Source organism: Hypomesus transpacificus, chromosome 16 (assembly GCF_021917145.1).
Source record: "Hypomesus transpacificus isolate Combined female chromosome 16, fHypTra1, whole genome shotgun sequence".
In the NCBI taxonomy this organism is placed as follows: Eukaryota; Metazoa; Chordata; class Actinopteri; order Osmeriformes; family Osmeridae; genus Hypomesus; species Hypomesus transpacificus.
Window position 1 is genome coordinate 138,359 of NC_061075.1, and position 24,008 is coordinate 162,366.

At 51.2% G+C, this 24,008-nt stretch overlaps 1 protein-coding gene across 1 annotated transcript in view; it reads right to left on the bottom strand.

The window, feature by feature from the left end:
• Positions 1 to 24,008, bottom strand: part of LOC124478634 (unconventional myosin-IXb) — a 57,639-nt gene that overhangs the window by 22,732 nt on the left and 10,899 nt on the right. The window contains exons 2-12 of the mRNA XM_047036978.1: positions 18,289 to 19,178; positions 9,186 to 9,280; positions 7,216 to 7,278; positions 3,582 to 3,681; positions 3,372 to 3,472; positions 3,127 to 3,256; positions 2,900 to 2,989; positions 2,192 to 2,308; positions 1,753 to 1,887; positions 726 to 847; positions 408 to 549 (exon numbers count right to left, since the gene is read on the bottom strand). Coding sequence (XP_046892934.1) covers positions 408 to 549; positions 726 to 847; positions 1,753 to 1,887; positions 2,192 to 2,308; positions 2,900 to 2,989; positions 3,127 to 3,256; positions 3,372 to 3,472; positions 3,582 to 3,681; positions 7,216 to 7,278; positions 9,186 to 9,280; positions 18,289 to 19,125 — 1,932 coding nt within the window. The 5' untranslated portion in view covers positions 19,126 to 19,178. The remainder of the gene's footprint in view (positions 1 to 407; positions 550 to 725; positions 848 to 1,752; positions 1,888 to 2,191; positions 2,309 to 2,899; positions 2,990 to 3,126; positions 3,257 to 3,371; positions 3,473 to 3,581; positions 3,682 to 7,215; positions 7,279 to 9,185; positions 9,281 to 18,288; positions 19,179 to 24,008) is intronic.

A 24,008-nucleotide genomic window follows, 5' to 3' on the forward strand; every position in this document is an offset into this window, starting at 1 on the left:
GTAACAGCTGTGGTCATGTTAGCAGATCCAGGTGGAGGAGATGGATAACATCCGGGAGCGGGAGTCAGATCGCTGAGCGGTGAGGGAGTCGGGCTAGTAATCAGAAGGTTGCCGGATCGATTCCCCGCCGTGCCAATTGACATTGTGTCCTTGGGCAAGGCACTTCACCGTACTTGTCTCGGGGGGAGTGTCCCTGTACTTACTGTAAGTCGCTCTGGATAAGAGCGTCTGCTAAATGACTAAATGTAAACATCCAGGGTTACTGTAACAGCTGTGGTCATGTTAGGAAATCAGTGTGTGGGAGACCAGTGTGTGGTCATGTTAGCAGACCAGTGTGTGGTCATGTTAGCAGACCAGTGTGTGGTCATGTTAGCAGACCAGTGTGTGGTCATGTTAGAGGCTCCTACCGTGATCTGGTACTTGACCCTCCCGGCAAAGTGCTGGATAACAAAGGCTGGCTCCATGACCGGCGTGGGCACAAAGTACCTGTTGCCCTGGTGCTGCTGCTTGAACTTGGCCAACAGGGTCTTATCAGTGGCATGGGGGAAACTGGAGGGAGGGAGGAGGAGAGTGAGAAAAGGAGATGAGATGGAAGGCAAGTCACTCCTGCTGATACCAGGACCTAGCCATCCAGGCAACCAAAATGTGAGGACTGTTCCTGTGAGGGGGGGTTGTGAAGGACTGTTCCTGTGAGGGGGGGTTGTGGAGGTGGCGAGGGGTCCTACTTGCTCTCCTCATCCAGCAGGTACAGCAGGCCCGTGGGCTTCCTGCTGATCAGGTGGATGCATCCCACATTGTCTGTGTAGTCGATGTTGTGCCAGGTGATGCCCTCGCCCTGGTACTCCTCCTGGTTGGGGGGGGGGGCAGGGTTGGGGGGAGACTTAGAGCTGGATAATATGGCAACGGAAGAGCCAGAGCCAGACAGCGAGACAGAGAGCTGAGACAGAGAGAGAGACAAAGAGAGACAGATAGCGAGACAGAGAGAGAGACAGAGAGAGACAGAGAGCTGAGACAGAGAGAGAGACAGATAGCGAGACAGAGAGAGAGACAGAGAGAGACAGATAGCGAGACAGAGAGAGAGACAGAGAGAGACAGAGAGCTGAGACAGAGAGAGAGACAGAGAGAGACAGATAGCGAGACAGAGAGAGAGACAGAGAGAGACAGATAGCGAGACAGAGAGAGAGAGAGACACACACAGCGAGCCAGAGAGCTAGACAGCGAGCGAGACAGAGAGCGAGACAGAGAGACAGAGAGATACAGAGAGAGAGACAGAGAGACACAGAGAGAGAGACAGAGGGCGAGACAGAGAGAGAGACACAGAGAGAGACAGAGGGCGAGGCAGAGAGAGAGACAGAGAGACACAGAGAGAGACAAGAGGGCGAGAGAGAGACACTAGGGATGCAGCTATTAACTGATGTTACTATTAACGCCTGCACAAAATCATGACATTATGTCCTGTTGCTAGCTTGAGCTGATAGTATGTGATTTATCATTGCTTATACCATGGTCTGGGCGAATACTCAAATCTGATTGGCTGTAGGGGTGTCCGTTATCAGGTGATAATGTACACCTACTAAGTAGTTCCAGCAAAACTGTCGGTTCACCGTTCTAAATGATTGCACTGGCTACATAGTATGAGCCTGTACAAAGTGTCTAAAATAAGTAACCATAACAACAGGGACGCAGTCAGCCTCCTGCAAGAGCCAGGTAAAGGCAGAGACAGACAGACAGACAGGCAGACAAACAGCTCACCTGCTCCAGTTTAAATATGTGCTGGTTGAAGTAGTACTGAAGCTGCTCATTAGCATAGTTGATGCAGAACTGCTCAAAGCTGTTGGTGGCAAAGTCCTCAAAGCCAAATATATCCAACACACCGATGGACAGACACTGGAACAGACAGAAGCATAAATCATGTTCACAGGTCAGCATGCGTGTGTGTTCACACGTATGTGTGAGTCCATGTTTATGAGTGTGTGTGAGTGTGTGTGAGTCCATGTTTATGAGTGTGTGTGAGTCCATGTTTATGAGTGTGTGTGAGTGTGTGTGAGTCCATGTTTATGAGTGTGTGTGAGTGTGTGTGAGTCCATGTTTATGAGTGTGTGTGAGTGTGTGTGAGTCCATGTTTATGAGTGTGTGCGTGTGTGTGTGAGTCCATGTTTATGAGTGTGTGCGTGTGTGTGCAGGGTCTCACAGGGACAGACTCCTCCATATCCTTCTTGTTGAGTAGAGCGTGATTGATGCGCAGGACGATCCAGTCAAACAGAGCGCTGTACAGAGACTTGGCCATGCTGTCTCTGGCTGTGATGGCCTGACAGACAGGAGGAGAGACAGGTTAGGGTTAGGGTTAGAGACAGAAGGGTTTGGGTTAGAGACAGAGAAGGGGTAAGGGTTAGAGACAGAAGGGTTAGGGTTAGAGACAGAAGGGTTAGGGTTAGAGACAGAGAAGGGTTAGGGTTAGAGACAGAGAAGGGGTAAGGGTTAGAGACAGAAGGGTTACAGACAGAGAAGGAAAGGGTTAGAGATAGAGAAGGAAAGGAAGAGAGGTAGGTGGAGAAGCAGCGACAGACAGAAGGCCTGTATGGTGGCAGGGATGGGTGTATGGTGAGGGGTGTATGGTGAGGGGCGTATGGTGAGGGGCGTATGGTGAGGGGCGTATGGTGAGGGGCGTATGGTGAGGGGCTTATGGTGAGGGGCGTATGGTGAGGGGCGTATGGTGAGGGGTGTATGGTGAGGGGCGTATGGTATGGTGAGGGGCGTATGGTGAGAGGCGTATGGTGAGGGGCGTATGGTATGGTGAGGGGCGTATGGTGAGGGGCTTATGGTGAGGGGCGTATGGTGAGGGGCGTATGGTGAGGGGCGTATGGTGAGGGGCGTATGGTGAGGGGCGTATGGTGTATACCTCGCTGTGGCTGTAGGGCAGAATCAGCTTGTCATTGACTGTAACCGTCTTTCTCTTAGTCAAAGCCTCCACCAACAGCTCCTCTTTCACCTGGTGGACACACAGACCGGTTGGTCTCACAACTCTTAATAGGGTAAGGGTTAGCACTGTGACAGTGCTGCCCTTACACAGAACTCAGCATCCACTAGAAGCTGGGTGAACCTTCCCTGTGAGCAGGCCTGACCCACCTGGAGCAGGTCTGACAGGGTGGCCAGAACTTCTGGAGGGCCCACATCCAGCCCCTCCTCCCTCCCAGTCGCCTTCTTCTTGTATGTCACGTTCCCCAGGTACAAGATGGCCGACAGCACGGAGAAGATCCTGTGGGGGGGGGACAGTGAAAACACACATGAACTTACACACATACACACACCCCAGGGTCCCAGTGTTTGGAGAGTGAATTTGTCGAAGCAGGAAAGCCCTCATAGACACTCACTGTTTCTTGGTGGCGGCCAGGAAGCCAACCATCTCCATAGCCTGCTGAAGACGCTCAAAGTCATGACGCAAGTCCTCTTCATCTTCAATCCTGAAGTTCTCCTGGAGGGGGGAAGAGTGAGAAGGTGATGGGGACTGGATCTACATGAGCAAGGAGGGTGTGTCTGGGGGGCAGGGTAGGGAGGGTGTGTCTGGGGGGGTTTCAGTGTACCTGTCGGAGGTACAGGTACTCCTCAGGCTGCAGCAGTTTGAACTCTCTGCGCTCCTCCTCTGAAGCTCCCAGCAGAAGGTAGTAAAACACATGGTAGTTCCTACAGACACACGATAAACACATGGTAGTTCCTACAGACACACGATAAACACATGGTAGTTCCTACAGACACACGATAAACACATGGTAGTTCCTACAGACACACGATAAACACATGGTAGTTCCTACAGACACACGATAAACACATGGTAGTTCCTACAGACACACGATAAACACATGGTAGTTCCTACAGACACACGATAAACACATGGTAGTTCCTACAGACACACGATAAACACATGGTAGTTCCTACAGACAGATACACTGACAGACATGTTAGACACTTAACATGATACATACATGGTAGGTATTATTATATGTAGTTATTACAGGATAACTAGAGCAGACCACCACTCCTGATAGCTGGGCAGATGGATGTAGATGTGAGAGAGCATTGGTATTCAGGGTTTGGGGTGTGTGTAGTCTATGTAGATGTGAGTGAGCATTGGTATTCAGGGTTTGGGGTGTGTGTAGCTTAGGGTGGAGAAGAGGAATGCTGTGTCATCTCCATCTGAGTATCAACCCAGATAGTACATTCAAAACCCTCACCTCACCCTCACCTCACCCTGATCCTGACCCTCACCTCACCTCACCTCACCCTGACCCTCACCCTGATCCTGACCCTGATCCTGACCCTCACCTCACCCTCACCCTCACCCTGACCCTCACCCTCACCCTGATCCTGACCCTCACCTCACCTCACCCTGACCCTCACCTCACCCTGACCCTCACCTCACCCTGACCCTCACCCTGACCCTGACCCTCACCCTCACCCTGACTCTCACCCTCACCCTGATCCTGACCCTCACCTCACCTCACCCTGATCCTCACCTCACCTCACCCTGACCCTCACCCTAATCCTGATCCTGATCCTGACCCTGACCCTCACCTCACCTCACCCTGACCCTGATCCTGACCCTCACCTCACCTCACCCTGACCCTGATCCTCACCCTGACCCTCACCTCACCTCACCCTGACCCTGATCCTCACCCTGACCCTCACCCTGACCCTCAACCTCACCCTGACCCTGACCCTCACCTCACCTTACCCTGACCCTGACCCTGACCCTGACCCTCACCTTCACCCTGACCCTCACCCTGACCCTCAACCTCACCCTGACCCTCAACCTCACCCTGACCCTCACCTCACCTCACCCTGACCCTCACCTTCACCCTGACCCTCACCCTGACCCTCACCCTGACCCTCACCTTCACCCTGACCCTGATCCTGACCCTCACCTCACCCTCACCCTGACCCTCACCCTGACCCTCACCCTGACCCTCACCCTGATCCTGACCCTCACCTCACCCTGACCCTCACCCTGACCCTCACCCTGACCCTGACCCTCACCCTGACCCTGACCCTGACCCTCACCCTCACCCTCACCCTCACCCTGACCCTGACCCTCACCCTGACCCTGACCCTGACCCTGACCCTCACCCTGACCCTGACCCTGACCCTCACCCTGACCCTCACCCTCACCTCACCCTCACCCTGACCCTCACCCTGACCCTCACCCTCACCCTGACCCTGACCCTGACCCTCACCTCACCCTGACCCTGACCCTCACCCTCACCCTCACCCTGACCCTCACCCTGATCCTGACCCTCACCCTGACCCTCACCCTCACCCTGACCCTGATCCTGACCCTCACCTCACCCTGACCCTCACCTCACCTCACCTCACCTCACCTCACCCTGACCCTCACCCTGACCCTCACCCTCACCCTCACCCTCACCCTGACTCTCACCCTCACCCTGATCCTGACCCTCACCTCACCTCACCTCACCCTGATCCTCACCTCACCTCACCCTGACCCTCACCCTAATCCTGATCCTGATCCTGACCCTGACCCTCACCTCACCTCACCTCACCCTGACCCTGATCCTCACCCTGACCCTCACCTCACCTCACCCTGACCCTGATCCTCACCCTGACCCTCACCCTGACCCTCAACCTCACCCTGACCCTGACCCTCACCTCACCTCACCTCACCTTACCCTGACCCTGACCCTGACCCTGACCCTCACCCTGACCCTCACCTTCACCCTGACCCTCACCCTGACCCTCACCCTGACCCTCACCTTCACCCTGACCCTGATCCTGACCCTCACCTCACCCTCACCCTCACCCTGACCCTGACCCTCACCCTGACCCTCACCCTCACCCTGATCCTGATCCTCACCTCACCCTGACCCTCACCCTGACCCTCACCCTGACCCTCACCTCACCTCACCTCACCTCACCCTCACCCTGACCCTGACCCTCACCCTCACCCTGACCCTCACCCTGACCCTGACCCTGACCCTGACCCTCACCCTGACCCTCACCCTCACCCTGACCCTCACCTCACCTCACCCTCACCCTGACCCTCACCCTGACCCTCACCTCACCCTGACCCTGACCCTGACCCTCACCCTGACCCTGACCCTGACCCTCACCCTCACCCTGACCCTGATCCTGACCCTCACCCTCACCTCACCTCACCTCACCCTGACCCTCACCTCACCCTGACCCTCACCCTGACCCTCACCCTGACCCTGACCCTCACCCTGACTCTCACCCTCACCCTGATCCTGACCCTCACCTCACCTCACCCTGATCCTCACCTCACCTCACCCTGACCCTCACCCTCACCCTGACCCTCACCCTGATCCTGATCCTGATCCTGACCCTCACGTCACCCTCACCCTGACCCTGACCCTGACCCTCACCCTCACCTCACCTCACCCTGACCCTGACCCTCACCCTGACCCTCACCCTGACCCTCACCCTGATCCTGACCCTCACGTCACCCTCACCCTGACCCTGACCCTGACCCTCACCCTCACCCTCACCCTCACCCTCACCCTGACCCTGACCCTGACCCTCACCTCACCTCACCCTGACCCTGACCCTGACCCTCACCCTCACCCTCACCCTCACCCTCACCCTCACCCTGACCCTGACCCTCACCTCACCTCACCCTGACCCTGACCCTCACCCTGATCCTGACCCTCACCCTGACCCTGACCCTCACCCTGACCCTCACCCTGACCCTGACCCTCACCTTCACCCTGATCCTGATCCTCACCCTGGGGAGCATCTCTGTGTGGGGGCAGGGTTAAGTGTTACGGCCTGTGGGCCCTTTGTGTGGTGTTCGTCTGCCCTATCGTGTTTGCCCCTCCCCTTTTGTTCTCCCTGACGTTGTCTGCAGGTGTCTGTCCGCAATTGGCTGTGTTCGTTACTGATTTCGTCCAATCCCGATCCCGTCCGTCTTCTCCGCAGCCTTTAAAGACCCAGGACCCGTCTTTGGAACGGGCAGTCATCCATCCGCATTCTGTTTTGTGTTCTCATGTATGTTTTGTTAGTATAAGTATTTTTTTGCCTTTTCTGTTAGTATAATAAACGCACGGTTCTACACATACGCCTTCGTTTGTGTTCATGGTGGCTGCTAGTCGTTAGTCCCTCCTTTGCCCCTAGACATCGAAAGCCTAGTCTGCTCATCCAGGGACGGTCGTAACACATGGGTCACGACCTCTCGCTCATCCTTACCTCTCGTTCTTCTCTCTGGAGACGAGACGAGACTTCTCCAGGAGATACTTCTCCACCACAGCACTGAGGATGAGAGAAGAGAGGGTGTGGGGGAGGAGGAGGAGAAAGGGAAAGAGACAATAATCAATTGATACTGAAGGTCATCTGATTATTTCACTGAGCTGTGTAGTGCATGTGTGTTGTGTGGGGTCATGTGTGACTGGGGTCATGTGGGAGTGGTCTGCAGTGTGGGAGTGGTCTGCATTGTGGGAGTGGTCTGCAGTGTGGGAGTGGTCTGTAGTGTGGGAGTGGTCTGCCGAGTGGGAGTGGTCTGCAGTGTGGGAGTGGTCTGTAGTGTGGGAGTGGTCTATAGTGTAGGAGTGGTCTGCAGTGTGGGAGTGGTCTGTAGTGTAGGAGTGGTCTGCAGTGTGGGAGTGGTCTGCTGTGTGGGAGTGGTCTGCAGTGTGGGAGTGGTCTGCAGTGTGGGAGTGGTCTGCAGTGTAGGAGGAGGGGAAGGGGAAGAGGGCTGAAGAACAAAGCCATCCACAGGAGCAGCTCCCAGAGAGCAGAGCAACATGACCTCCAACATGCTCAGCTGCTGAGGCCTGTGGAGGGTAGGGAGGCTGTCAGCCAGCAGCAGGCCAGCAGACTGCATCGTGCTGGGGCCAGGGGGCAGAGGTATGACCCTGGTGGCTCCAACAGGAGCCTGTCTTCTGGAGACAGGGCCTGCCAGGGATGTGGACTGGCGCGCGGTCTGCTATATATATTACCCTAACCCTTTATATATACCGCTGACCATGCTAATCCTAATGCTGCTAATATATATAGCATGCTAATGCTATATATATAGAGATATATATATATATCTCTATATATAAAGGGTTAGGGTTATATATCTAGCAGACCGCTGACATGCTGCGATGATAACTCATTATTATATTATTATATATATATATATTAGTGCTGTCAGTTTAACGCGTTATTAACAGCGTTACCGCAAACCCAAATTAACGGCTCAATTTTTTTATCGCGCGATTAATGTTCTTTTTGGCTATCAAACTTTGTAGCATTTTTTCACATGCTGTTGCAACAACTACTGACGTTAGAAAAACTAGAACACCACACCGGATCTAGCTAGACCGGAAACAAAACAACAGGCACGCCGCACACACTTGTTTGGGTTTGCGAGCCGGCTAAAGAGTCGTAGGCTAACTTTACGTTTTGAGTGGATGGCGAGCCGAAATAGATGCCAATAAGATTCTGAATGGAAAGTTTACTTGCCAAATGGTTCCATTGATAAGACCAAAGTGATATGTGTGTTTTGTCGTTGTGAAATGAGCTATCATCGCAGCATGTCCAGTCTGAAATACCACTTGATGGCCAAGCACACAGCTGATGCGAATTCTCCGCCCCCTCGTCAAAGCTAGGCGATTGCAATGTTGTTATCAATTAAAAAACGTTTGTTTCGTTTAATCGTTTAAGAACACAAATATATATATATATATATATATATATATCTGTCAACAGGTACTGAGGAGAGGGTGGGAAGCTTATACACACACACACGACCGGAGACATTTGCAGAGCATGGATTTGAACCCTTGTCCTCAGTAATCAACAAGCCCTGTGAGAGAAGTTCTGGCTTGATTGGTTTTCACAGAAACAAATGTAACTAGAACTAAGGTTGACATTCTGCAGTAAATCCCCACTCACAATAACAAGAAATAAAATGAACACAGTGTAATATGACTGTGTTCTTCAGGTCTGGATTTGTAAGACTTCCTGTCCAAGCAGGAAGAGGAGGGGCAAAGCATGCGATGACGCAGGTCCCAGCCAGACCCTGGAGGGACAGGAGAAGGAACAGGCGCGACCAGCAGGCTCGCCGCAAAAATGAAAGAGGAATTTCAACTGAAACACACACACACACACACACACTGACCTTCTATGGTACCACACCCATTCGAGTACACACACACGTTGTGGTGACTTACCCTCTCACCACCCCACTTTCCAGGTAGTTCACCTGGATGAACTTTCCGAAACGGCTGGAGTTGTTGTTGTGGGCCGTCTTTGCATTTCCAAATGCCTGCAGACAGAGAGGGAGGAAACACGTCACATGCCCGTCACGCTCAGAGGCATTACTGGGACGCTGATGGTATGTTAGCTACTGCTCTCTGAGTGTAAGTGTGTGGGGGAGGGGAGTCATAGTTATTCAAAAGAGGATTACACAGTGAGGCTTCACTTGATCACTGACACCATCTCCTTCTACATAGATAGATCAACAGGAGATAGAGGAGAGGGAGCAAAGAGAGAGAGATAACAGCCCTGTTCAAACACACACACACACACACCAAACAGGCCAAAGGCTGCCATGGGAGAAGTGGTCTCAGTGTTAAACAGGAGCCACGTTGTCAGTGGGCAGCAGTTGCAGGGTAAGCTTGATACAGTGGTGGATTTAGAGAGCTGATTAAGAGTCCTGGACCGTCACTAACCCCTGACCCTATCCCCTGACCTTATCCCCTGACCCTATCCCTTGACCCTAACCCCTGACCCTATCCCCTGACCCTTTCCCCTGACCCTATCCCCTGACCCTAACCCCTGACCCTATCCCCTGACCCTATCCCCAGACCCTATCCCCAGACCCTATCCCCTGACCCTTTCCCCTGACCCTAACCCCTGACCCTTTCCCCTGACCCTAACCCCTGACCCTATCCCCTGACCCTATCCCCTGACCCTATCCCCTGACCCTATCCCCTGACCCTAACCCCTGACCCTAACCCTCTTCTTCCAACGGCCCTGCCACTCCGTCGTGCTGCCCTCTGTCCCAGATCTCAGTCTGGGACCCAACCCTCTCTACACCAGCTGCTGGGCTTTTCTCACAAGGAAGAGCTTCCTGCTCAGGTGTGATGTCATCATTCAAGGCCAGATTCTATTGTGTCATCACACGCAGCCCAGCGTGCCCAGAGTACAGATATGCATGTCAAAGACTGTGTGTACACAGTCCTTGTTTATTAGGGTGGGCTGCCATAGAAAGCGGCCTGGACGAGGGCTGTGTCAGTTGGCACTGATCGTTCATCCCTGTGAATGCTGCCCAGTGTCCCCCCCAGCCGTCCTCAGGAGAGCTAGGGGACCCTGGGAACCCTCCTCTGGGCCTGGCCCCCTCAGGCCTGGAGGGAATGCTGAACATGTCACTGCATCATTCAGACCTCAGCGTTATGGTCTCAGGTCTTTGTGACCGGCTGGGAAGCAGACGAGGAAGCAGCTGAATGGCTGGCCAGGCAGAGTACTATGGAAACAAGCTGGCCAGGCAGAGCACCATGGAAACAAGCTGGCCAGGCAGAGCACCATGGAAACAAACTCATCTGCATACGGCTGTAAAGATACTGCGGTGGACTGTGATGAGCCCCAGACTGGAGAGGGAGGGAGGGAAGCCTTAACCGTATCACGAGGAGTAGAGAGCCAACAAGAGTTTAGGGAAGGACAGAAGCCGAAAGGAGAGAGGATTGGAAAGAAAATATATACATTTGAATGAGAGGTTTACAAGATTGACCATAGTGTGTATGTGCCAGCCTGTGTGTGTGTGTTCAGGACGTGTCATGGTGTATCTGGCTGCCCTGACTGGTTTCTTTGTGTGGAAGTAGACCCCCCAGTATATTTCCAGTCTCAGATCCAGCACTCTCAGAGAGGGACAACTTGTGCTTCCTGATCACGACTCCTCAGCCCTTCGGCCCCTCAGCCAGCACCGCCCCTCAGCCTGCACCACCCCTCAGCCCCTCGGCCAGCACCACCCCTCAGCCACTCAGCCAGCACCGCCCCTCAGCCAGCACCACCCCTCGGCCCCTCAGCCAGCACCACCCCTCAGCCACTCAGCCAGCACCGCCCCTCAGCCCCTCAGCCAGCACCACCCCTCAGCCCCTCAGCCAGCACCACCCCTCAGCCAGCACCACCCCTCAGCCCCTCGGCCTGCACCACCCCTCAGCCCCTCAGCCAGCACCACCCCTCAGCCCCTCAGCCCCTCAGCCAGCACCACCCCTCAGCCCCTCGGCCAGCACCACCCCTCAGCCCCTCAGCCAGCACCGCCCCTCAGCCTGCACCACCCCTCAGCCCCTCGGCCAGCACCACCCCTCAGCCCCTCAGCCAGCACCGCCCCTCAGCCTGCACCACCCCTCAGCCCCTCAGCCAGCACCACCCCTCAGCCCCTCAGCCAGCACCACCCCTCAGCCCCTCGGCCTGCACCGCCCCTCAGTCATAGCGTGGATGACACCATGAGCAGTGTTTCCCACAGATTAGAAATCTAATTGTGGGGGAGGGGTGGGGGTTGTCAGACCGGGGGGGGGGGGCGTAATAATTCCTTTGTTAATAATTCGTTACACAGTTAATTTGTTACATTAAATATTAATCCAAAATGAATCACACCTTCACAAATTAACAACAACTAACATATAATTTCTGCATTATGCATGTAGCAACCTAGTGCTAAACAACTATTTAACTGGTCGGCTCCATGACGCCGAGTAAGTAGCTAGCTCCTGAGACTTCTCACCAAAAGAACGAAGGGGAAACTTTGAGTACTGTAAGTCGCTCTGGATAAGAGCGTCTGCTAAATGTAAATGTGAGTAAGGTACCTAGCGAAAAGGAGCCTCAACTTTCCTCGACTTTTAGCTACGGCACTAATGCTGAAGGCTCGCTGATATAGCTGTCGGTCTTACTAGAACGGCATATGTATGCATTGTTGCTAACGTGTGCTGATGTTGTGACTGTGTGCATATGTGGGAAAGACGCATGAGTGACAGAGAGACGGAGGGAGAGCAGGGGAAAGGAAATGCAGCTGAACGAATACGCTGTGTGTTTTAACCTAAATAGCGATAACAAAATGTTTTACGAAACGCAATGTGTGGCGGCCGGTGTTGATTCTGTGGCGCACCGCCACAAATTAGTCTATGTGTGGGAAACACTGATGAGGGTATTCATAGCGTGGATGACACCATGAGGGTATTCATAGCGTGGATGAGACCATGAGGGTATTCATAGCGTGGATGAGACCATGAGGGTATCATCATACAAAACGCTATCGGGGATTCACATGATGCTAACAGTGGTGACAATGGTGTTGCTGGTTGAGAATAAACAGCTGCCTTCTGTGGACAACTTCTTTCTGATTGGCCTTCCTTGCTGCTCCAGTTAGCAGACAAAAGGCCTGAGAGAGAGAGAGGGAGAGAAAGACAGTGAGAGAGAGATACAGTGAGAGTGAGAGAGACAGTGAGAGTGAGAGAGACAGTGCAAGAAAGACAGTGACGAAAAAAGAGAGAGACAGAGAGAGAGAGACAAAGAGACAGAGAGAGAGACAGAGAGAGACAGTGAGAGAGACAGAGAGAGAGACAGAGAGAGACAGAGAGAGACAGTGAGAGAGACAGAGACAGTGAGAGAGAGAGAGAGACAGAGAGAGACAGAGAGAGACAGAGAGAGAGACACAGAGACAGAGAGAGAGAGACAGACAGAGACAGAGAGAGACAGAGAGAGAGAGACAGACAGAGACAGAGACAGAAAGAGAGAGAAAGAGGGAGAGAGAGAGAGAGTGACGTGTGGCCAGGGACGTTCACACAAGAACACTTGAGACAGAAGCCCAGAAGACTAACCCATCAGTCCATCAGGCAGCTAGCCAACTATTCAGCTAGCCAGTCAAAGAAGGGCTTTGTCAATCTTCCAATTAAGGTTAGGTAGTGTCATCTGAATAAGCATACCAGAATAGCTAGCTTGACAATATCTGAATGGACAGACCAAGCTAGCCTGCTAACACCTGAACAAGCTTACGACTAAATAGCTATGTGCCTATGTCTACCGGCTAGCATGTGTGGCTAGCATGTGATGCTAGCACATTCCAGCTTAGACAGGTCTGCTCAAACATATTCATGAAGCTAATAACGCTAATGAAGCTATGACAACGGTAATCATCAGTAATGATTAGGTCCTAGACAACAACACACAGGCCCCCCCCCCAGGTGGCTAGTGGGCTAAACAGGTCTGGAGATATGAGAGAGAGATCAAAAGGCTGGAGTCTCTCCATGTTGCTGTTGGGTCAGGAGGGTCTGGCTGCAGCAGACACTCTGCTCAGTCTCAGCAGGAGAGGAAACAGGCTGAGAGCTCAACAACAGACACGCAAAATAGCAAACTACTCCACTAGACTTCCTGAGCAACAATACAGCTGCATGTCATCACCACCCGGCGACAAAACCGGCCAATGGCAAGAGCAAATCCTCTGACTAGCACTTCCTGTGGTGCAAAAGTTCCACTTCCTGAGAGGAGAGTTGCAGATGACAGGAACTTCCTGTCTGTGAGTGAGAGACTGTGTGCAAGTTTTTTTTGGTATACCCACTAATCACTTAGTCAATAAACCCTTCAATTAAAACAATCCACGCTGTTAACATTAACTCTGCTAATCTAGCTGGGGATCTCAAAAAAAGGATGACTCATTTTAACAGGATATGCAATCTATATTAAGAGCATTGACTCTCAAAATGGATGACTATCATGGTAGACTAGGCAGGGCAATTGAAACGCAGGAGAGGGTAGTTGTGGTGGTGGGGTGAGTTCTGATCCAGATCTCTGAGTCATGTAACCACACTATGATATTTGATCCATAATGATGTCATCCTGGGTCCAGGTCCAGATGCAGTGTGGCAGCTTGGCCAGCAGAGGGCCGGCGAGCAGAAACACACCAGAACAAAGCCTGCCTGCTACACTGCATCTGAACAGCAACTAACATGACCAGCACAGACCAAGACATGGTTTTCCTCTGTAGAGCAAACTGCTGCAGCCAAAACAGTTTGAGGACAGCTAATCAGGTAACCAGAGGTTTAGATGATCCACTGATAACCAGGCTATGGTATCACCTCAACGTTAAACTCAGCACTGACCCCAGGTGACCTCTCACCTCTGACACCTCTGACCTCTGTTCTTCAGCACGGCCACTGAAACACGAATCCACAATAATAAAGACCAAAAACAACAGTAAGACCGCCAACAGTTGACAAGCATCTCTGTAAGAGGAGGAGCTGAAGAAGGCTGAAAACACAACACTGTAGAAGTACAGAGGAACCAGTAGGACCGGTTCTGAGGAGCATAGTGCAGCTCTCAGCTCAACTCTTTTTTAGACATCAATCTCACAATGCAGGACAATAGTAATACTAAACTATTGCGACATATGGGAAACTGGTTGTATCTGATTATCTCTACCCTAACGTTGCTGTTGAGTGTTTTTACGTTTCATCTTGAGAACAGAACGAAAGCAGTAAGTGGACATCTGTCAATCCAGCCGCAGAACTGCCTGGAACCTCCTCACCATATTCTCTCCTGGAACCTCCTCACCATGTTCTCTCCTGGAACCTCCTCACCATGTTCTCTCCTGGAACCTCCTCACCATGTTCTCTCCTGGAACCTCCTCACCATGTTCTCTCCTGGAACCTCCTCACCATATTCTCTCCTGGAACCTCCTTACCATGTTCTCTCCTGGAACCTCCTCACCATGTTCTCTCCTGGAACCTCCTCACCATGTTCTCTCCTGGAACCTCCTCACCATGTTCTCTCCTGGAACCTCCTCACCATGTTCTCTCCTGGAACCTCCTCACAGCAGCCAGCCTCACCATGTTCTCTCCTGGAACCTCCTCACAACAGCCAGCCTCACCATGTTCTCTCCTGGAACCTCCTCACAGCAGCCAGCCTCACCATGTTCTCTCCTGGAACCTCCTCACCATGTTCTCTCCTGGAACCTCCTCACAGCAGCCAGCCTCACCATGTTCTCTCCTGGAACCTCCTCACAGCAGCCAGCCTCACCATGTTCTCTCCTGGAACCTCCTCACAGCAGCCAGCCTCACCATGTTCTCTCCTGGAACCTCCTCACCATGTTCTCTCCTGGAACCTCCTCACAGCAGCCAGCCTTAACTTTTAACCACTCAGAGGTGGACTGCACTCCCACAAACTAGAAACCAATGAACATCCCAAAAAGTATGAAAATATGATGTTCATAGTAGTTTGACCTGCAGAGGAAGACTAACTTCAAAAAGAATGAGGTTGCTATCTTTAAATATACATTAAAATATTTACATTTAAAAATGACTGCCACCCACATAAAAGAAAAGGAACTATTCCTTCTGTAAAACTGCATTTCATGTTAGTCTGAGTCCCTCCTCAAGTCCTCCACAGTTCCAGGGGGGGAGGGGCTTTCAGGAAGCCTGGGTGGAGGCCCTGGCTGTGGGCTGAGCCCTGCAGAGACGGCCCCTCTGGTGATTACAGGGCTGCCTCAGTCTGCTGGTCACACCACAGGCCTGGGGAAGCACTGCACTCTGGGATAGGTAGACTGACTGCCAAACAGTGCTGACTGGGGGAGGGGGGGGGGGGGTCTGATGCTGCCTAACACTGCAGGTGTGATGCTACCTCAGTAACACTGCAGGTGTGATGCTACCTCAGTAACACTGCAGGTGTGATGCTACCTCAGTAACACTGCAGGTGTGATGCTACCTCAGTAACACTGCAGGTGTGATGCTACCTCAGTAACACTGCAGGTGTGATGCTACCTCAGTAACACTGCAGGTGTGATGCTACCTCAGTAACACTGCAGGTGTGATGCTCATTCTAGTCTAAATAATCACAAGGTACACATTTTTGGGGGGGCCAGTTCGCAAGACAGTTTTTATACATTATCTGTGCCTAGATGGTATATGGGAAGGGTCTGATCGTTCTTGTAGGAGCCTGCTTTGAGTGAACCATCCCGTTAAGAGCGTTCTATCAGTGAACTATCCCTTAAAGAATCCTATTGGGTCTCAGGGACTAATACTTGTTTGAAAGTTTCACTTCCAATAAATTACATTCCTCATGAGGCTTTGCTGACTGTTATTTTTAGACACATTACTGAGGAATGAAGCTCTGACGTGAGCTGCCAGACTCCAGCTGCAGCCTCTCGTTTCCCAACACCAAACACCATGGAAGGGAACGCCAACTCCTCACTCCCCTACAAGCTTTCTGCAGCTCACACACATTTCTTCATCTTTGCGGAGGTGTTCATGCTTGTGTGTGTATGTGCGTGTATGCTTATTTGTGCATGAGTGTGTGGTGTGTGTGAATGTGTGTGTGTGTGTTAGGTAGTGTGTGTGTGTGTGTGTGTGTGTGAGAAGCTCGGACTAGACAGTAGACCTGCTCCTGTGATCCCTGCCTGCCTGCCTGATGACATCTACAGGAAGTGATGATCACATGACCAGGGAGGAAGCCTGAGGCCATGGAGAGAGACGCCACCACACACCAGCATTCACTGCTTCAAGTGAATCGGCTGTCGGCGCCGCCGGCACTGCATGAAGTTGAATAAACCTGAAGACACAGTCCAAACTCTTCAGAACAAGCAGCTTAAAGTCTTATGTGTTACAAACATCTCGGTGTGTGAAGGAGAAAGAGGTTGTACAGTGAAGCGCTTGTCAACTACATGAAGCAAGAACAAACATATCAAGATGTTATTGAAACTGACATTTAAAAACGTATTGAAACGGGAATTGCAACCCTGAGGCGTCTAACCATGAGAATGACAACAGATGTGAGTGGTGAGATTGTGTGTGTGTGTGTGTGTGTTGACCGTGGCTAGTCCAAACAGGGAGATCTGTGGTTGAGCATGATGACAGAGTGCAGCAGGCTGTCACCATGGCGACCACACCCTCCCAGGGTTGTGCTGGGAAACAGTGGTTCCTCCAGACCAAGGCCAGGTGAGCTGCTCCACCTGAAGCTCCCAGGGCCAGAGGCTCCACCTGGGCCGGAGGCTCCACCAGGGCCAGAGGCTCCACCAGGGCCAGAGGCTCCCAGGGTCAGAGGCTCCCAGGGCCAGAAGCTCCCAGGGTCAGAGGCTCCACCAGGGCCAGAAGCTCCCAGGGCCAGAGGATCCACCTGGGCCGGAGGCTCCACCAGGGCCAGAGGCTCCACCAGGGCCGGAGGCTCCACCAGGGCCAGAGGCTCCCAGGGCCAGAGGCTCCACCTGGGCCAGAGGCTCCCAGGGCCAGAGGATCCACCTGGGCCGGAGGCTCCACCAGGGCCAGAGGCTCCACCAGGGCCAGAGGCTCCCAGGGCCAGAGGCTCCACCAGGGCCAGAAGCTCCCAGGGCCAGAGGCTCCACCAGGGCCAGAGGCTCCCAGGGTCAGAGGCTCCACCTGGGCCAGAGGCTCCCAGGGCCAGAGGCTCCCAGGGCCAGAGGCTCCACCTGGGCCAGAGGATCCACCTGGGTCAGAGGCTCCACCTGGGCCAGAGGCTCCCAGGGTCAGAGGCTCCACCAGGGCCAGAGGATCCACCTGGGTCAGAGGCTCCACCAGGGCCAGAGGCTCCCCGGGTTGTTCAAGCGTTTAAGCTTGCGCAAGTTCTCAAGGTAACAAATAACCCTCTTTTTTGCTCCAGTCTCACATGACTGGGTAGCTATGGAGCAGGAGAGCAACAAGGAACAGCGACAACCATCTCCCTTCTCAGTTCTCCTTTCTGAGGAGAACCTGTCTGAGATCAGCTTCTCCCCAGAGGACCGAAACCACCTCTGTCACTCACAGTGTATATTATAGACCTGAATTGTAGCTGTGTAGACAGGCTGTATGGAGAGTCTATGTGCTTGTGTAGCCTGTGTAGACAGGCTGTATGGAGAGTCTATGTGCTTGTGTAGCCTGTGTAGACAGACTGTATAGAGAGTCTATGTGCCTGTGTAGCCTGTGTAGACAGGCTGTATGGAGAGTCTATATGCCTGTGTAGCCTGTGTAGACAGGCTGTATGGAGAGTCTATATGCCTATGGAGAGTCTATATGCTTGGGAGGATATTAGTCATTCACAAAAGAGGAAGGATCTGACCTAAAAAAGAGTGTTCAACTAAACCACACATTTCACACCAAGACACCAGCCACTGGGCTGGGAGGTGCACGGCATGCAGACAAAATGAACCATCTGTCAGCCATCTCCTCTAGAAAACCCACCTATCCTTTCGGTTCTACACACAGTTCTCCTCTTAATCTCTCCTAGCCTCTCTCATTTTCAAGTACACAGACAGACACGAAAGCACACACACACACACAGCTTCTCCCTGCTCACCTCCAGCACAGGCCCCGCCCCCAGGATGGTTCTCTCCACCCCGCTGGCATAGCCCTTCTGGCTGAGCGCCGTCAGGCAGTGGATCAGGAAGTTGGTGCTCTGGGTCTTGCCCGAGCCGCTCTCCCCGGAGATGACGATGCACTGGTTGACCCGGGTCCTCAGCATGGCATAGTACGACACGTCCGCGATGGCGAAGATGTGCGGCTCTAACTTGCCCAGCTGGTGGTTCTCGTACATCTTCACGTACTTGGGGTTGTAGATGGGCAAGAACTTGAAAGGGTTGATGGCGATGAGGATGCTGCCAGCGTAGGTGTAGATCTTCTTGTTGTGGAAGCGGTTGCGCAGGTTGTCCAGGATGCTGTCCTCATTGAGGACGGGGAGGTTGCAGAGGTCGTCACAGTCGTCCTGGCGTGGTGGCAGGAAGCCACGGGCCGCCAGCCTCTGAGCCTCACGCTCACGGCTCAGGGCCTGCAGGTGGACGTAACAGATGGAGCCGTCGTTATTCCTTTCCTGGAGCAGGAAGTAGAAGCCCTGCCCGGGGGGGTGAGGCTCCTGGGCCCTGCGGGGCCAGAGCAGGACCCTCTGCACCGGCAGGTCCCCTGCCTCCAGCACCCACTCCTCCCCGCCACACTGCTTCACCTCGGCCAGCACGTACAGGCGTCCGGGGTCCAGGCCCAGGGCCAAAGTGGCGTCCTGCACCACCGCGGTGGCCGTGGCGTCCTTGGGAACCTGCAGGCTGCAGCAGCCCGCGGACGGGGCCGCCAGCCGAGGGTAGATCTGGAGAAGGTAGGAGCGTCCATCCTCCCTCGCTGCCTCCCCGCTGTCTCGTACACTCATTCTGAGGCAGGGGGAGTGGCTTCTGCATGCCGCACACGCTCACCACCTGGCGCCTGGGGAGGCAGAACATGGAACATGTTAGAACATGGAGAACCATAACAAGGAAACATAAATACAAGTCTTAAGGATCCTACGTCGTGAGCGTTAATGATTAGTGACAAAAATCCCATGACACATGAAGATGACAGGTGTGACGCAGGCCAGTGCAATAGAAGATAGGGAAGGCTAGGTATGGTTTACTGGCAGCTGTGTAATTTGAACTGTGTGTGAGTGTGTGTGTGTATCTGCGTGGGGCTGTGGTTGTGGTGCAGAGCACAGCTGCACGTGACAGCTCTGTTTAAGCTGAAGGAAGATGATGGCGTAAACATCATCCCCATGGAAACCACCTCAACACAACAAACCCTCAACTCCACCACCTCAGCACAACAAACCCTCAACTCCACCACCTCAGCACAACAAACCCTCAACTCCACCACCAACACCCCTCAACTCCACCACCAACACCCCTCAACTCCACCGCAAGCTGGAGGAAAGCTGACTGAATGTCTGGAGGAGACAGTCAGATGACAATATCTCCAGTGTTGAGACGCCTCAACGGCATACACTGCTTAACTTGAGTATTCTGGGGCCTCATGTATAAAGGATTGCGCAGCTTTCATACCAGAAGCGACAAAAGAAAGTCAGCGGAGTTGAAAACTTTCATTACTTGCGCCCTTTTTGTTTTTAACCTGTATCACTGAGATTTAGCTAAATGTAAAGTGCATTACCAATACAATTACTATTATAATTATTGGGCCATAAATGTTGTGGTTCAGTGAACCGGACCATGGCAGAAATTAAGAAGAAATGGTCCGATGTAAAACTTTAAATGAAGAAACGAGTGGTGGCGCATAGTAACAGCATGGCAGCTATAGGGTCGTTAGCGTGACATGCATTTCCTGAGTGATGTTGTCGTTTGTTTGACACCCTCAAGTTTAACAGAAGTTATTAAGTGGCGGATTAAACAGAAGGCTATATAGCATTTCCCGTTTTGGGTTTTGGCATTTTGATGTGATCATCCACATTAATGATTAAACTTTTATTTTTATGTTTTTTGAATAGTCAACGTCATAAGTGTAGTAGTGGTAACTTTATTCTGTAATATTTGGTGAGTTTCGGCACTTTTCAGTTCAAATTTGCCACGTTACAGAGTCGGACAAGACTTTACGGATGGTCCGCACAGTCTCACGTCTGCTCAAAAGTTTCCGTGATGGCCCCCACATTCTCACGTCAAGTTAATCTTTATACATCACAAAGTGTGCATGAGCTTTTTGTGTGTACGCAACGTTTATACATGAGGCCCCAGGTCATGATTAACAAGGGTCTGTTGGACACTTAAAGCATCTTCCTGTGCATTCGGTAATACAGGAAGTATTACAGGAAGTATTACAGAATAGCAGGACCACTGTAATCAGAGAGGGGGAGATGTACCTCAGCTAGCACCAGGCTGATGCTAGCACCAAGAAATCACCACAATCAAACACAAACAAACAATCACACACAAACAAACAATCACACACAAACAAACAATCACACACAAACAACCAACAATAACAAGTCCCACACAACTGAAGAAGCGGTCTTAATGGCAGCCCCCCCCACGCCCCCTAACCCTGACCCCCCACGACCCCTAACCCTGACCCCCCACACTCACTTCTCCCCCCCCCCCCCGCACACGGATTAGGATCTCCAACGTCTGCCATGAAGAGGGTTCAACCCTTCACCCCTACTCGTCTCTCCAGACACAGGTAATTCCATTTCAAGCCTACATGTTCCAGTAGCTACTACGCAGGACATCACAGCTCTTGATACCCAATTAGCAGGAAACCAAGAGCAGGCTGTTCACGCTGCAGACTAGAGGATATCACAGATATCCTGACAAGTGAACTAAACTACTCCAACATCCACCATGTCTTTGTACATTTACATTTATTCATTTAGCAGACAGCATCTTTGTAACCAACATATGGAATAACCACAGAGTCAGAAATCTCTGAGGATCACCCTGTGTAGAAACTAGGGATGGGCATAATTAATCGACGATCGATTAATGGATCATTAAGAATTTTGTCGCTTACATATTTTTTCATTGATAAAACTAATGCATGTTCTGTTGCGTAGTGTGAGTCTTGAAGGAATGCAATGGATTTTGCTATGTGGCAGCAATTAAACATTTTACCACACAAAGGCAATGTTTGGGAAAAAACACCACAGGCTTACTCAGTTACCGGCTAGTTTCCATGTATTTCAAAAGTAAACATGGAAGAGGTCACGGCGAAGTGTAGCGTGAGACCATTTTGACTTAAAAATTACTTAGTTCACTGCCAACAATGCAAAGCTGAGTATAAATACAACTCCTCTACGACTCAAATGATGTACCACTTGAAGAACGTACATCAAACCCTGGTTAGTGGTGGTGCATCCTGTTCTTGGTGTTAGCACGGATGCACAACAAGCAGAGAAAATTACCCAACGAATCTGCAAGTCCATCGAGATGGATATGCTACCCTTAAGTATTGTTGAGGGCAAAGGTTTTCATGTAATACAGATCTCAATGTGGAAACACGCTGTGTTTTTTCTATTTTCACTGCATTTTAATATAGCCTATAAAAAGTGAATTTTGATATAAAAATGTTAATGATTAATCGAAAATCAATTGTTAATTCTCCCAACGATCGATTAAGACAATTTAATCGAATGCCCATCCCTAGTAGTAACTCTAACCTAACCTAACCCTCTGAGGATCACCCTGTGTAGAAACCCTAACCCTGTGTAGAAACCCTGACCCTGTGTAGAAACCCTAACCCTGTGTAGAAACCCTAACCCTGTGTAGAAACCCTAACCCTGTGTAGAAACCCTAACCCTGTGTAGAAACCCTAACCCTGTGTAGAAACCCTTACCCTGTGTAAAAACCCTAATCCTGTGTAGAAACCCTAACCCATGGAGATGGACGGACACTCATAAAGGCAGGGAGGGACTGTGTTTAGGCTACCTCAAGTTGTCATGAAAATAACATGGGAGCACAAGGTCTATCAACAAAGAGAGAAGCCATCTTGCCTAGCCTCAATGACTGAACCGGACGCACTTAACTGTCAAGACTACTGTCTAAACAGGCAGACAACACCAAATTGTTGCTATGGCATCTACCCAAAAACAGACCCAGAACCTGGTCTAGCAGTAGGCTACAACTGCAGCTGCAGTTCATCCTGATGCAACAGAGACAGGCTACTTCCCTCATGAAGCCCGTCATGTAACCAGGCTCAGGACCCCTGGAGGGCCAGAAACAGGAGAAAGGACCTAAATCACTGCATGGCACACAGCAGAGCTGCACAGTCACTGGATCCAGAACTCTAACTGTAAGCACACAGGCCATAGTTTACCACTGGTGTCAGTCAAACTACCCATGTTTGTTTTTCCAGAGGAGGTGTGGGGGGAGACGGGCCTAAAAAGAAGCCAGCCAAGTAAAACTCCTAAAACATTCAGGCCATTCTTCTGAGGAGACAAACGCATGGTGAGATACATGATCGGAGTCAGGAGGCTGGGAGAAGAAAGGCCCGGTCAGAAGGCAGCATCTAGTCAACTTCTAGAATCACTTGGGTCACATTTCAGAGGAGGGAAGGAACATCCATCACTGAAGCTCAAGTTGACCACATCTCCAGAAAGAGCCCCATAAACCAGGCATGCAAAAAACTGAGACCACAAAAAACAGCATTATCATTATCCTTCATTATGCACGCGCCTGGTTTCTATCTGTCAGTTTAACCCTTTCCTCTGACAGCCCCCTAACCAGCTTCCATACACAGGCTACCTCTGCCAGGGCCAATCACAGAGAGACAGCACGGAAGGTTCCGGAAGATGCCAGGTCCTTCTGGAAGCTGAGAGAAGAGAGCAGGGTCTGGCTGTAGAGGGCTAAGAGCAGGGTCTGGCTGTAGAGGGCTAAGCTAGGGGTCTTTAGCTGATTACAACAGAGGGGGTATTAAGGAGACTAAAAAGCTCCACCCCCTCTTTGATGCTCCACCAGAACAATCCAATTATTCTGGCAACTTGGGAATTTAGTCCATTTAGCTCTTAAATTGGTGGTATTAGCCAAGCAGAAAATGTAGCCAAAACCCCAACAGATTGAAAAAGACTGGCTCAATCTGTGAATGCTTTAGAGTAGAGCCTACGCTTAGAGTCATTTTCTGTAAACAAGGTTTCTGTAAACTGGGGCCTTTCTGTAAACATCCACAAATTTCCAACGCGGGGTAATCTGGTGTTTAATGCCTCGTAGGACTAATAGATACAGGTCTAAAATATAGCTGTCTTACAGTTGTTCACAGCTAAGATAGTGACATTAGGGCTGCAACAACTAATCGATTAAAATCGATTATTAAAAGCGTTGGCAACAAATTTCATAATCGATATGTTGTGTTGCGCGATTATAACGGCACTCAATAAGTCGCGGAGATGTTTGAGTATAAAAAAATACCCATACCATTTTGAAAAATATAATTTTTATGAATATAAAACCTTAAACAGACACCAGAGTATTTTAACAATGTCTGGTATACTTCCACAGCCTTTACTTTGTCAATGAAGTTTCAAATACAATTATAGAAAATCACTAATCTTTGAAAATAGCTTAATCCTCGCAAATCATTACTTTTTTCAAAATGTTGTCAAAAAATCTTAAATATACACCAGATTATTCAAATAAAGTCTGGTCTACTTCCACAGCCTTTCAATTTTCAATAAAGTTTTAAACAAAACTCAAATAAATTGCTCATCTCTGAAAGTAGCATTAAATCCACGCTAATATTACTAACTTTTTCAAAATTGTGCGTCTGTTTGTGCACATTCTGAAG